At 41.1% G+C, this 15,382-nt stretch overlaps 1 protein-coding gene across 11 annotated transcripts in view; it reads right to left on the reverse strand.

Annotated features, from left to right (window-relative positions):
- CAMK2B (calcium/calmodulin dependent protein kinase II beta) overlaps positions 1 to 15,382 on the reverse strand; it is a 194,562-nt gene that overhangs the window by 22,781 nt on the left and 156,399 nt on the right. For 4 of the 11 annotated variants that reach the window (XM_066593135.1, XM_066593138.1, XM_066593137.1 and 1 more), the window contains 4 exons: positions 13,009 to 13,053; positions 6,208 to 6,256; positions 3,854 to 3,982; positions 2,281 to 2,400 (listed from right to left, as the gene is read on the reverse strand). In XM_066593135.1, the coding sequence (XP_066449232.1) occupies positions 2,281 to 2,400; positions 3,854 to 3,982; positions 6,208 to 6,256; positions 13,009 to 13,053 (343 nt within the window). The remainder of the gene's footprint in view (positions 1 to 2,280; positions 2,401 to 3,853; positions 3,983 to 6,207; positions 6,257 to 13,008; positions 13,054 to 15,382) is intronic. The other 7 variants (XM_066593136.1, XM_066593140.1, XM_066593139.1 and 4 more) reach the window with 3 other exon arrangements.

A 15,382-nucleotide genomic window follows, 5' to 3' on the forward strand; every position in this document is an offset into this window, starting at 1 on the left:
AGACCCAAACATGGTCAGCAGTACGACTGGAAAGACGCCAAGATGATGATGATGATGGTGGATAACGGGAACAATGATCAATTATTAAAGGGAGAAAGCAAACAAAATGTAAAAAAAAAAACACCAAATGTTCTACTGCGACACAGAAAAAACACAGCTGTGTTTACTGGAGGGCAAAGAAATTGTACGAAATGGTTCATAATTTTTTTACCCATACAACCCTTCTCTAGCAATCAGTTGTATCTTGTAGATGAGAAAAAAGAGCCAAGGTTAAGCTGTTTCATTTATATAAATGGGAAAGCTTTTTCTTGGCTTATTATCTAGTCTTTTCATTCCTCCGCTGTCATCTGAGCCCCCTAAAAAGGCACAGATGTCACAAGAAGTGTGAATTATGTAACTGTGAACTAAGTCTTAGCAAAGGTACCTTTACACGGGACAACTATTTGCTGAATAATCCCTTAAAATTGATATTTGTATAGCACCAACTTATTCCGCCGCGCTTTCAGGTAAATTTTTTTAAATTTATTACCCCCCCCCACCAAGCTGGGTACTCATTTCACCGACGGATGGAAGGCTTAGTCAACATTGAGGCCGCTACCTGAACGAGGCAGGGATTGAACCCGCAACCTTCAGGTCGTGAGCGAGAGCTTAGGACTGCATTTCTCCTGCCTTAACACTTTGCACCAGTGTAAACACTGCTACCAACAAGGTGATGGTCGATAAGTCATTAATCGTTTAGTTTCAGCTTGCCAAAAAGTAGTCCCCGGTTGATCAAAAGTTGTCTGGTGTAAAGTCACAGTTGTTTTTTTTTTTTGAACAACGTGTGAAAGAATTTTCATGGTGATCCCTTGTATAAACAATACCTCAGCAAACTACTAATCAACTGATAGTCGCTCTGTGTAAAGGTACCGTAACAAGCAACGACAGATTTAAAGGGGTTGTTTCACAATGGACATGTATCACTTTTCCACCGCCATGATCACTAGGGTCAGGGTCCCGAGCCCCCTCGTCAGTGTTTAACGGCAGTGAGCATGAGGTTGAATGCAGTAGAATTTGAAGATGTATGGTGCCAGTTCATTTAACCCTTTCCAATCCACTGTCTGACGTCTTCAGACATTCTGATTGAATGCTGTACAGCCCCGATGTCAGAAGATGTCCGGCAGGGTATTCTTACTGTAGATTACTGGCCACTCTGTTGTCGGGGACCTCTCCAGCATGTCCGCCATACCACAGTACTGGCTCTAGCCAGCAGATGGCGCCATTATATAATGGCAGAAAGAGAAAGTCCCCTAGGAATCCCTGAATCCAAAATTGGATTGCAAAGGGTTATAGTCTATGGGACTGACAGTGATAAGGTGCCCTATTTGATGAGACAACCCAATTAATAAATAACAGATGTAAGGAAAGTTTTGCCAAACAGTAAACAAAATAATGGGAAATGCTATGACACGTGAGAAAAGATATTTTTCTGGAAAATAGACAAGCTCTGCGAGAGAACCTAAAAGAAAATTGAAAGAAGATTCAAGTTAAAGAAATCATGGAGCAAGAAAGCAAAATAGAAAATGAGTACAAAATTGACAAAAATAAATTAGATGTCTATGGGAAATGGAAATGCTTTAGTGGGAGGACAGAGGACATAATGAAAAGATGTGTGATTAATAGGAGCTTATAATATGCTAGAAATGGGTCAGATAGAGCTTGTAAGAAATGGAAAAGGACAGAGGTCAGTTAGAAGTCATCATAAGAAGAGAACTAAAAAGGATTGAAAAGAAGACGACCATTCTGGTTGGAAGAGAGTGTGAAAGAAAGGGCAAAGGTTTGGGTGATTTGGACAAGACAACGGATTGTGAAATGACTTGGTGATAGTTTGTTTCTGAGGATATTAAAAGGTGTGCTTTGTGTGTAATAATACTTAGAAGAACATTTCAAGAAATAACAAGGATGAGTTTAAAACGGTGGAGCATGACTGACAGGGAAAAGACAAATGTACAATGCGGAATGTGTTACAAAACAGAAACGGAGGATGGTATAGATAGAAGACATAATGGATTCAAAGAGTAAGCTTTGAAGTCAATAAACATTGGTAATTATGATACAACACTTTATGGTTGATTGGAGGACTGTTGCCGGTAAGATGATGTAGACATGCATCTGAAAGGAACACAGAAGAGAGGGGAAGAAATATGGCAAGGAGGGAGTCAATGGATAAGAGAAAGGTCCAGAGCTGGAAGACGGTGGGAGCCCATGTGAGATGCGTTTGTATGCGCGAGTTCTACTTACGCTGTACAAACGGAGAGTTTAGGTGGGGCTGGGAGAGCCGATGCTGCGTGTTGGAATACTGCACTCCCTCTGCTTCTGAGCCTCGTCTGACTGTGTTAAATATATCTGTAAATCTAGCAGCTGGGAGGGGGACAAAGAGACAGGTACCAGGGAAAGGGATAGAAACCGAGACAAGAGACAGAAGTAGAAAGACAAGAGACAGAAGCAGAAGTCAACAGGCAGAGAACCAGTGACAGATCAGCAGAGACAAGAGACAGATCCCAAGATAGTGAAGCAGAGACAAAGAAGTAAAGACACAAGTAGGAAGATAGGACAGAAGAAATAGCAGTAAAAAGGAGGTAAAGACAAGAGACAGTAAGATAATTAGAAGAGTAGAAAGAGAGGAGTGGAGATAAAGGATGGAAAGATAGGAGAGGTATCAAAACAGAGACAAAGAAATAGATATAGTGAAGCAGAGATAGAGGAGTGCAGGAACATGAGCAGAAGTGGTAGCGAAACAGAGAAATAAAGACAAAAGTAATCAAGTAATAGGTAGCAGAGATAGTGAAGAGATAGATGAGAAGAGACAATTCAAAAAAGGAGAGGAGAGACAGTGGAGCAGGGGTGAAGAGAGACAAGGATAGAAAGGCAGAAGCAAGTAGAAGAAAGTAGAAGAAAAAGCGGTAGTAGATGTCGTCAGATAGGTAAGCAGAGACAGAACGGTAGAGATAAAGGTAGAAAGACAAGACAAAAGACCAAAGTGGAGAGATGAACGATGCAATAAGCCAAATGCCAGAGGCAGCAGAAAGATCATATATAGATGATATGCAAAGAATGAAGAGAAGTGATATACAAAAAAGAGAACAAGGGCCAAGAGGCAGGTAAGCAGAGATAAGTAAAAAGAGTCCAAGACAGAGAAATGCATCAGAGAAGAAAGCCAAGATACCCAGTAGAGATTGAAGAGAGATAGAAATATAGATAAGAGATGCAGTTAAAGATATAGATAGAAAGTTAAAGGGAACGAAAAAAAAATATTTAAGGATTCAAAGGGGTCGGAGCGGTGGGGAAACAACCAAATTAAACAAAAATAAAAAAACAGAAAAAAAAGAAAACAGATATCAACACAGAAAGAGCAGAGACACAGCAGCAATGTGAGTGACAAGAAACACAAACAACGTCTCATCACATACAGGCAACGACAATGCCAGTCTCCATCCCCGCACCCCCAGAAAGTTAGTATTGGCAGTGCCAAGCCCCCACACACATCACAGTGACAGAAACACAAGGGGGGCTTTGATTTATCTAGACTTAATTCCCTACCCGTTAACAACAACACTGCCTAATAGTCATATATTATACCAATTACAGAGCATTTTACAGTCATGCCACAGCTTCACATAAATGTCTCTACTCATCATTTAGCAAATGCATCACATAGTCAAAAACACTGCAAAGAAAACTGTAAAAAGATCCGCTGCATTGAACCATATACGGAAATTTTGTAAAAAAAGATTATAGATTTCTATACTGTTGAAGGAATAGCTTTTCATGCATAGTCTTTAAGGTTCTCCTACATCCCCATCCTATTACTTACGCTGTGCAAGAGGTGAATGGGGGAAGGATGGGGAGAGGGGCTGCTGAGCGACCGCTGCTTGGGGTCCCTCAGCCTCCAGAGCCCCCGAGCCCCGCCTCACTGAGCTTAAAATGTCTGAGAACTTCAGCACTAGAGAGAACCAGGAGAGAAGAAGTGTTGAAGCCAGACAAAGAATGAATATATTCAAAAGGGACATGAAGAGAAAACGAGTGTAGCAAATGATGAGAAAAATGCCGACAGTAATCACAAAGACTTGGGATAATGTCACCAATAATGAGATGAGAAAGGTAATGGCAGGATAGAGCTCAGAATAGCGGACCAGGTGTGCAAAAATGGCAACAAGAATGATGGATGATAGAAATAATGTGTTGTAATAGCTAAATCAGAACTTAGCGTTACATGGTGTCCTGCCGAATAAATAACCTTATCTAAATTTAAATTTAGTTTTATCATAAACCCGCCAGCCACCCGTAGAATCATGGACCCCACAAGAACCTTTGACTTGTCCTGTGTTATCTGGCCGTAAAACGTTAGAAGCAGATCATTTGCAAAGTGGGGCCTTCAAGGATCAGTTTTTCCAGCACATCTCACAGATTGCTCATTTGGTTGAGATCTGGGGAATTTGGAGACCAAGTCGTCATCTTGATATCTTTGTCATATTCCTTAAACCATTCCTCAGCTATTATCCTAGTAGAAGAGAGCACTGCCATTAAGAATTACCGAAGTGGTGCAATTGGTCTGCAATAATGTGGTACCAGGCAAAATAACATCTGCATGAGTGTCAAGACTGAAGGTTTCCTAGCAGAACATGGCCTGGAGTATCACACTGTCTCGGCTTGTCTTCTTCCCATAGTGTATCCTGGTACCATGTCTTTCCCAAGTAATCAACGGATATGTACTGGGCTCTCCACATGATATTAAAGAAAACTTGATTCATTAGACTGCGTCACCTTCTTCCGTTGCTCCATGGTCCAGTTTTGATGCTCACTTGCCCACTGTAGGCCTTTTTGGGTGGTATACAAGGGTCAGCATGGGCGCTCTGACTGAATTGCAATGAGCCGTGATACCTTTTGTGTTGTGATACCTTTATATTATTGCCAACAGTAACTTTTTTAGCTCTACAGTCATTCTTCTGTCCACTGCTTACACCTAATAGCTGGGATCCCTGTGGGAGGACTCTGTAATCAGTTTAACAATAATCACAGGGGACATCTCCTTTAAAGGGGTTCTCTAGGCTATTTCATTCATGACCTGTTCTCAGGATAAGTCACTATTAGTTGATCATCAGGGATCCCCACTGATCAACTGGTCCTCAAGCCCATTGTCTCTGCAGCTGAGCCAGATGTTCACACTGGGGTTGGAGCTAGAAGTGCAATAGAAGGCTTCACTCACATTGAAATGGGAGCAAGGCCTTCTATTACACTTCCGGCTCTGACCCCAATGTGAACATCTGGCTTGGCAGCACTCATAACAGATAACAGATCAGATGATCAGTGGGGATCCCAAACGATGGGCCTCCAATGATTAACTATTGATGATCTATCCTGAGGGTAGCCCATCAATAGTAAATACCCAGAAAATCTTTTTAAAGTCATCAATAGGCTAAACTCTTAAGTTTTTGCAACATTGTTTATGAGGTTTTTGTTGGTCTGACGACTACTACTTTTTTACAGTGATTTACCAGATTTTTAGATGATATTTTAATCTGGAATCATCTGGGATTTTTATGGTTTTACAGCATTAAGAAAGACGTAAAATGTGCTATGAGCGGTAGACGATATCTTCTGTATTACTAGCAGTTAGGGGCAACCCTAGAAGTCACATCTTTTCATCTAATATGAATTTCTATGGTAATCTTTTATAACCACCTCCCCCCAAAAAATGCAAAAAATCCTTCTTCGGTCTTGTACAAGTGAATTTGTGATTCCATTCATATTAGAAAAAGCTTAATAGACAAGTTTAAAAAAATGACCTAAAATAGAAGTATATTTGGAAATAAAAGCATGGCAGCAAATGGTTATGGTTGAATGCATGATTGAATATATTATAAACTACATACAGGAACAGCACAAGGAACAACAACGTGGGAGTAAATGGGCATGAAAGCAAAGACTTTACATGGTTGTACTGTGTATGTGTCCATATGTTTGTAAGGTATGAGTCCATGTTGGCCGAGTATTATTATTGCCATTATGTAGAGCGGCAAATGGTATGATTATAGAAAAGAAGGCTGAGCGATTCATAGGGTTTGGATAGACTCATTGATCAACCAGATGGTCAGTCCACTAGAGAAGTTGTAGATGGAGAAGAGGAACAGAGATGAGATTATCTGATGCAGAGTCAGACTATCATACCTTTCATTTCTTCATCCTCTGGATTAGTATGTGTACTGTCCGAGGATTCCTATGTGAGAGAGAAAACAACATGATGTGATGTTTGGAAAGATGTGAGGGTGGAAACAAATGTGGTACATACATTCATTGTCAAAATAAGTCAAGCACATAGAAGGAGTTGTTGTTTTGCTGCAAAACTCGGCATACACTTACATCTCAGGCAGATATGCAAATGATTAGAGTTGTGGTGTGATTGGATGAACAATCTTGCCACCTGAGGCCCTAAAAGTGGTTCCACCCTTGGCCTATAAAAAGGCTCTCAGAGGCTACTTCTATGTAGTGGAGCTCTTTTGTGTAGAGCTTATTGATCATTAGACTTGCCTCTATGAAAAAGAGCTAGACAAACTGGAGCACGTTCAGAGAAGAGTTAGGTGAGCGGTCTGCAAATCATGTCCTATGAGGAACGGTTACAGGATCTGGGAATGTTTAGCTTGCAAGAAAGAAGGCTGAGAGGAGACTTAATAGCTGTCTACAAATATCTGAAGGGCTGTCACAGTGCAAAGGGATCAGCCCTATTCTCATCTGCACAAGGAAAGACTAGAAGCAATAGGATGAAACTAAAAGGGAGCAGATGCAAATTAGATATTAGAAAAAAAATTTCTGACAGTTAGGGTGATCAATGAGTGGAACAGGTTGCCACAGGAGGCGGTGAGGTCTCCTTCAATGGAAGTCTACAAAAAGAGACTGGACAGACATCTGTCTGGGATGATTTAGTGAATCCTTCATTGAGCAGGGGGTTGGACCAGATGACCCTGGAGGTCCTTTCCAACTTTACCATTCTATGATGCAATCAAAGAGATTGCGCCCAGTTAACAGAGTTTAACCCTTTCCAATCCACTGTCTGACGTCTAAAGACATTATGATTTAAGTCTGTACAGCTCCGATGTTGGAAGACGTCCATCAGGGTTTTCCTACTGTATATTGCCAGCCTCTCTGCTGCCGGAGCCTATCCAATGTGTCACCTCATGCAGTACTGGCTTTAGCCAGCAGACACCGCCATTGTTAACGGCAGGAAAAGAGTAAGCCCCATAGGAAAACCAGGATACATATTGGATTGGAAAGGGTTAAGAGGAGCACGTTATTAGAATTCAAGGAGTTGGATGGTTGCATGGACGAATTGCCCGCCACCTGGGCTCTACTGACTGTACTGTTAGGAGGTATTGTAACCAGTGGATGCGTGAGGGCACACACGCAAGGCGACTTGGCTCAGCCCTCAAAAGACCACCACTAAAGAGGATTGTCTGAACATCTGACAAGAACGAGCAGCTCCAACTGTTCCGTTGTTCACCATCCTGTGTCTGTCAGAACCATTTCCAGGAGCTTGGCTGAAGGACATTTGGTCTCACGGGGGCCCATTTCTTGTACAGTCTTTAACACCCACCATCACCTCCCTGTGCAGGGGTGTTCTGGACGATGAAACTGGACTGCTACAGGGTGGAACTGGGTTGTCTTCAGTGATAAATCAAGGGTTTGTTTGCGCACTGATGACGGTCGTGTTCGTGTCTGGAGACCTGGGGGTGAGTGCCTCAATTCTGCCTTTGCTGTGGAGTGGCACACTGCCCCCTACTGGTGTGATGGTCTGGGGAGTCATATCATACTACAGTCGGTCACCCGTAGTGGTGGTAATAAGGAAAATCATAGCTCAGCAATATGTTCAGGACATCCTGTAGCCACCTGTGTTGTCTCTCATGGCAGGGCTTCCAAGAGGCATTTTCCAGCAGGATAATGCTCGGCCGCACACACAAGGGGGTCACAGGAATGTCTGCACAACATGGTCACACTTCTCTGGCTGCCCGATCACCAGATTTATCGCCAGTAGAACATGTATGGGACCATCTGGGATGCCAACGTCCATAGCCTACAAGTTTGCACGATCTAGAGGTTCAATTACAGCAAATGTGGATCAATATGCCACAGGATATCATATGGAACCTGTATGCCTCCATGCCTGCCTGTATCACATCTTGCAACCAAGCTAGAGGCGATACAACAGGGTATAGCGCCTCCCTTCACGTGTTCAGTGTTCTGCAATAAAAATTTTGCTCTGATATTGTAATCACTTACGGTACTTATATTAATATTAAAGTCACACAGAGAAAGTTTTATTCAATTCTGACAACTTCTTTTAAGTGCTTGATTTTTTTTGACAATGAGAGTATATAGAACAAGAGAAATTCACAATGGTTAGAGACAACATCTATAGGAAAATCATATGCCCGTGTAGTCATGACCAAATTATTATTCTGAACTCAAGTTATTTCCTGGAGAACAAGACAAAAAATACTGTATTGTTCTTAAACTTCCATTGTAAAGGTCACATGTGCATTGTTTTAATATATAGGGAAGTTTCACCAAGAGCTGGCCGAGAATCGTGATGGTAGACTTAATGAAAACTTCATAAGTCTATTTCATATTTATCCAGTTTCACACCAATTCTCTATTATCCTCGAATGTTCTTTATAACCAGGAGAAACTGATGAAACTTCAGAGAACAACCCAAGACCAAGCTATGGATTACAATATATCTAAAGATTAATGCTAATAAAGGTTGCCTACATTATAAAAGTTTTACCACAGTAAGTAATGGACCACATCAGGGTGCACCAAAAGGTAAAAATGAAGAGCCTATGGCATTCTTCTCAATGCCACGCTTTTAGATTTTAGCTCAAAGCTCTCCAAGCTAATTTTCATGAGCTAATCATAGATTTCAATGGGAAATTAATATATCTGAAGTGTTTGAAAGTATGTAATGAGGTGATTTACTGTATGAATTGAAGCCAATAGATTTAGAGTGATTGTCTATTCGGAATATCAATCAAGAGATTGTTAGGGACTACAGTTGTGCAAGAAAAAGAGTTTACACCAGATGGGCTGGTGGAGACCAGAGTAAAGTGTAGCACTGAAGCACCCGTCAACTGGTCCGTAGATGTCTGTCAGCATGTTGCTGATGAATCCAAATTTGCAGCAATGGTATCAGAAGTTTGAATAAAGCTTAGAATCTGACTGAAGAAGAGTATACAATGAATGTCAACTTTATTAGAGACACCGGACCTGTCATGATTGGAGCTTCCCTGTATGGAAACTAGACCCGGAACCCCTGAAATGCAGCATAAAATCAAATGAGCAAGTTTTCCAAGGATCAGTTTCAATGTGGATCCACATTAGATGGGAAAATTGAGCGATCTGAGCCAATTCTACCAAGCCTGGTCATCGGTGCTAGACTAGCTGGGGCCAGGATTTCTAGAACTGCCAACCTTATGGGGTTTTCTTGTGCAATAGTGGGAAGAGTATATATAGAATGCATTTAGAGGAGGAAATCAAGAATCGTTTTGATAAACAGGCAGAGTCAATCAAATTGCAGCCAAATACAACACCGGTGCTCCAACTAATGTGTCCAAATGCACAACTCATTGTTCCTTAGCTGTCCAGCTCCATTGCAGTGTAAAGTCCCATTTACACGCAATGATTATTGCTCAAAATTCATTCAAATGATGGTTTTTAAGCAATAATCCTTGTGTGTAAATGCTTCCATCTTTCACTCTTCGGCTGAACAATGATTTTTAGGTGAGCATAAAATCCATTGTTCAGCTGGAGAGAGATAGCAGGGAATGCACACTGTGTTCTCCACAGGAGCAGCTGATTACATTGTACTCACCTGACAGCCCACAACAGCCTTTGCGAAGACAATGCAGCTGAGTGCAAAGTCCAGACCTCATGCTGGGATTTGCAAACAGCTGCTGGAGGCTCATTTGCACGCAAATGAAGCTAATAAAGTGCTAATGGGTATTAGTGCCCATTAGTACTTTTTACAAAACGATCGCTAAAACTGTCAATCTTTCAATCGTTTGAAAGATTGTCTTTGCGTGTAAATGAGCCTTAAGAGAAACAGAAAGACAAGACTCCAGTGGACAAGAGAGTGCAAAAATTGGATTACTGAGTAGTGGAAAAACATTGCCTGCTGAGATGAATCCAGATTTCTGCTGCACCATTCTGATAGGAGGGTCACAATTTGGCAGAAGCAGCATAAATTTATGAACCCTTAAAGCATGTCAGTCCCTTCATCTAATTTGTGCCAACTACTAGAAGCTCTACTATCCGTATGGGCCAACATTTCTGAAAAATTATTTCAGTGCCCTGTTAAATCTAAACCACGGTTAGATGCTGTGGTTCTGAAGGCCAAGGAAGGCCCAACGTACAACTAGATGCATGTCTCTAATTAAGTAGCCATTCAGTCTTGATTAGACCCTGTGGTCTATTTTTGTTGCTTTGTGGTTTATTGTTCTATTGCGCACCTTTTCCAGATATAGTGATACTTGTCTATGAACATCTCTATGGTGCTGTTATAACGTAACACAGTAGCCCAAACACAGTAGATCCTGATAAATTTGCCAGGACTCACTCACTAATCATCTAATGTGTAACGGGACCATCAGACTGTTCCCAGAGGGCAGATATGAGAGAAAATGACAATTGGGCATGTTGGATGTTCTGCTAACTCGTGTATGGCCAGTTTAAGATCCGTAAACTGACGTTATATGACAATTTAATATGTAACTTTAGGAATAAATAAAATGTGGTTTATGGATGATTTATATAAGTGTTGGTGTTATAAAACCCTAAAACACATTAATAGTCAAAATACATATAGAGCTCAAAAGCTATGTATGGAAATCCCACTGCCATCCCATCACACTAATACAATCCGAAAGTCACAGAATAATTGTAAAAACACACAAACATCGGTAACGCTATCCCCATTATAGATGCTAGGCTTCGTATAGACAACACGATTGCACCATAGTTCTTTCATGGACATTACCCAACACCTGCCCCAATGCTGCAGCTTGCATGGGATACAAGACTTCACTTTCTTGATAACCAAGTTGAATCATAATATGCCTCTAAGTTGCCCTCCCCGGTGGGGAGCATATATTTTGATAACCACTCCGTAAAACTTGCTATGAAATACTTATCAACAATTAATGGTTTGAGGTCATCTAATCTGGCAAGGAAAATGTACAATGTAATCTTAGTGGACGATGAGCTACATTCTGACCAATAGAGCTACATATGATCTGTGCATACAGTAGTAGTCACAAGGATTGCCCACCATCCAGAAATTCCTGGACATTCTGTAAAAATAGCGCATTTTTTCTTATATCCGTGAAAAAGAAACCAGATGCGATTGTGATTTTTTTTTGCTTCTGTTGGCACTTGAACAGGTTGTTATGACTGTAATTACCATGATAATTTTTTAACGGCTCACAGTAAATGCATGTAATGAGTTTATATCAGTATCTGCACCTTAAATAGTATCCACAATATAGGAAATAAATAAATGTACTGGGGGTTTGACCCCCAGAGAACTGCAAATGGGAATACCACATGTGAATGAAGCAGCGGTACGCATGCGTGACCACCTTCCTATTCACTTCTATTGGATGGACAGATTGCTGAGCGCATCAATCTCTCACTGTCCCATAAAGACGAATGAAGCAACAGTCAAGCATGTGCACCACCACTCCATTCACAGGAACGTTGGGGGCCCCAGCAGTCAGACCCCCAGCGATCAGACATTTATCACCTATGCTTTTGATAGAGGATAAATGTCTTTAGTGGTAAAACCCCTTTAACATTTTTTCCTCCAGAATGGGGTGACACCAAAAGAGGACAATTCTGGCGTTGTGCTTTTTTTTGTACACCATGTGGGATACATAATGGTTTATTTTGACAGATTGGACTTTTGATACTAAATATTTTTTTTGTGTTTGTTTTAATATTTTTTTTTATAAATACAGGAAAAGGTTTTCTTTAACTTGTAGTATCCTTTATTTTTTGCAATAGTACATTTTTTTCCACTTATTTTTACTTTTTTTGTTCCTATAGAGATCTTGAGCTTGCGAACATTTGGTTGATTATAGCATATACTGCAAAACTTCAGTATTGCAGTATATGGTATTTCTGCCAGCATTCTATTAATACATGCCGCAGGCACATCTTAATAGGCATAACTTGTGGCCTTCAGAAAACCCCCAGCTGCTATGACATGCAAACAGCACCTCACAATCTTTGGGGCATCGGGTTGGACTATTGAAGTGTTACTGTCAGAATTGACAATTGTATTTAAAGGGTTAACAGCTGTGATCAGCGTGAACACTGATCATGGCTGTTGCGGCCGGGTGTCAGCTGTCAAAGACAGACAAGAATAGCTGTGTATGGAGGGGGCTCAGGTTCGAAGCCCGCATTAATCCTGCGTACCTAGAATGTGGGCCGTGAAGGGGTTACATATTTTTAGAGAAAAGGAAACACGGGCTTAGCTACAGCAAATGCAGACATGCAAAGACCTCTCTGCTGTTTAAGGAGATACTCGTATTACAAACGGTACACGGTAGGTAGGGGTCCTATTGCAGATTTTGTATTAGGGTCCAAGAGTTTCAAGCTACGCCTTTTAAAGGAAGACTAAGTATGAAGGACCTTGCAAGCAGTTCACCTGGAACAGAAGTCTACAATCAAAGAATTAACAGAAACCTTTAGAAAACCTACCAACCACACTTATGATAGAATATAAAGTTTTATCTTGTGGTCTTTCGTCTACATTTCCAGAAATGTCCAATTTCTCCCCGTACAATCTAAGTGCAGAACGGGTCTATCTATAATAGTAAACTGAGCTGTGCATACATAAGTTCCCCTACTAGTGCCTCTAGAGTAAAAAGGTGCATGAAACATGACATATGAAGAGAGAGGTAAAGATATGGCAAATACCTTTATGCCGTCCACCAGGTTATGAATTACTGTGGTTTGAGGCTCCTATAGAGGAAGAAAGAATGAGAAATGGGAAGGAGGAGAGAGCTAGAATAGGGAGAAGGGATAGGCAGTAGGGTAGATTGAGGATAACAGGAGAGGGGCATTAAGGCTGGATTTACATGTAGAGAAGTTTTTTCTACAGTCGAGCGAAAATGTAAGATCATAGTGATAACTGCTATGTGCATATATCTGAATGGGCAAAATGTGGAGTGACTATGATCACAAGTATGTCTACAAATGTGTAAAATATGATTGCATATTAAGGCCGGGTTTAGATCAATTCCCTAATAGCTTTGTGTATAGGAGGGTTTAGGGTATCTACAAATTACAGTCAAAATTATTTAGTTCCCATTACAAATTAGGTGTATTTGCCAAATTTGCTAACTTTCTGATGTTTGGAAAAACTAATCAAACAAGAACAATTTAAATAACTCAACACAAGTAATATAACAAGTAGTTTCTCCAAGTTTGATACAAAATACCGCTTTTAATGACTCCTGCAGTCTCAGAATCATTCAACCCCTTCATAACAAGTGTATTTAGTACTTAGTAGAGCACCATTAGTTATGGCCTGCTGCAAATGTGCTGCATAGCCAGACACCAGATTCTGGCAGTGTTTCTGAGTAATCTTAGCCTATTCCGCATGAATAAGGGCCTCCGGATCACTAATATTCTTGGGTTTTAATGCTGCAACTGCCGTCTTGAGATCCCACAAAAGATTTTTTATGGGCTTCAATTCAGGCGACTGGGATGGTCACTACAGATTCTTCCAGGCCTTCTTCTGAAACCAAACCATAGTGGACTTCGAAAAAGTGGATAGACCTGTACCAGCGCCCTATAGTATTAGTTTCAAGTAATAGAGGGAAATCCACTCACCTGGTACACGGTGGGACTCCTGGATGGGAATCCCACCGGTACCTAGTGTCCAAGCCTGCATATCAATATGTCTCTTCGTTCTCCGATCCAGGTGTCCTGGAGAGACGTCTCAGAGGTTTTGAGCCCTCTGGTGATCAGGGGCTTACAGCCAAGCCAAAAGAGTAAAAAAATATATAAAAAAGTTCCGCGCTCTAGGACTAAGAGTAATCTCAAGACCCACGGGTATAATGGTTAAGTTTCAAGCGAAGAAAGGCCCAGAAGTGCGCCGAAACGCGTTCCATTAGTGATTCATAATAAATACGGTTACTGAACTATTAGACCCGTGGGTCTTGAGATTACTCTTAGTCCTAGAGCGTGGAGCTTTTTTATATATTTTTTTACTCTTTTGGCATGTTTGACTTTGAAGTATGCTTGGGATCATTGTTCTGTTGGAAGCCCCAATGACACCCAAGCTTCATCTTCCTCACAAAAGGCATGATGTTTACTACTAAGTATTTCTAATTCTTCATTGAATCCATATTGCCCTCCACACACTGCAGGTTTCCAGTGCCAGAGGAAGCAAAGCAGCTCCAGAACAACATTGTGCCACCACCATCTTTCACTGTAGGTAGGGTGATGTTTTCAGAGTATTCTTCATTCTTCCTCCTCCAGATATATTGCTGATCCTTAGGTTTGAATAGTTTCAGTTTTGTTTCATTGCTACACAGAACCGAATCCCAAAATCTCTTAGGCTTATTTATATGGTTTTGCGCACACTGGATCCAACTTTCTTGTGCTTTGGGTCAGTAGAGGTGTATGTCTTGGAATTTGAGCATGAAGTTCTTCAGCATTTAGTATGTGCCTTACTCTGCAAATAGAAACCTAGGTACCACCAAGCCAGTGATAGTTTCTTCTATCTGTAATGTCCTTGTGAGCGATGCTTATATCTGTATCTCTAGGAACATTCACTGCTTTTGCAATCTTTATGTATCTTTTCCTTGTTTGTGCATGACAGTGATCTCTTTCCTTAACTTTTTGGTTCACTTTCTTGACTTAAGCCTCTTTAGCCCAGACAGCTGTCAGGCACCTCAGTGCCCGACAGCCATCCCAGTGACGATCACTCCTGTGCTTTTACACAGGAGCGATCATTACTCAGTGACTGGAGGCAGAGTGGGCTGGACATCGTTCTGGCCAGCCTCCATTCATGGTAAACAGGCTGTCTTTTGTAGATCAACCACGGCCTGTTTACACAGCATGATGCACCAACAGACCAATAATGATTTTTAGGTCTTTCACTGCATGTGTTCACATAGCACAATTATCGTGTAAACCTCTAGATCTAGTGATCGATTTACACGATAATCTTGCCGTGTAAAAGATGCTTTAGCCATATTTATAACATGCAATTAAACATCAAAGACAACAAAGTCCTAGCCAGTCCAGGTATTTGATGTGTTTTATCTCAAGTACACCTGAC

Source organism: Eleutherodactylus coqui, chromosome 2 (assembly GCF_035609145.1).
Source record: "Eleutherodactylus coqui strain aEleCoq1 chromosome 2, aEleCoq1.hap1, whole genome shotgun sequence".
Classification (NCBI taxonomy): Eukaryota; Metazoa; Chordata; class Amphibia; order Anura; family Eleutherodactylidae; genus Eleutherodactylus; species Eleutherodactylus coqui.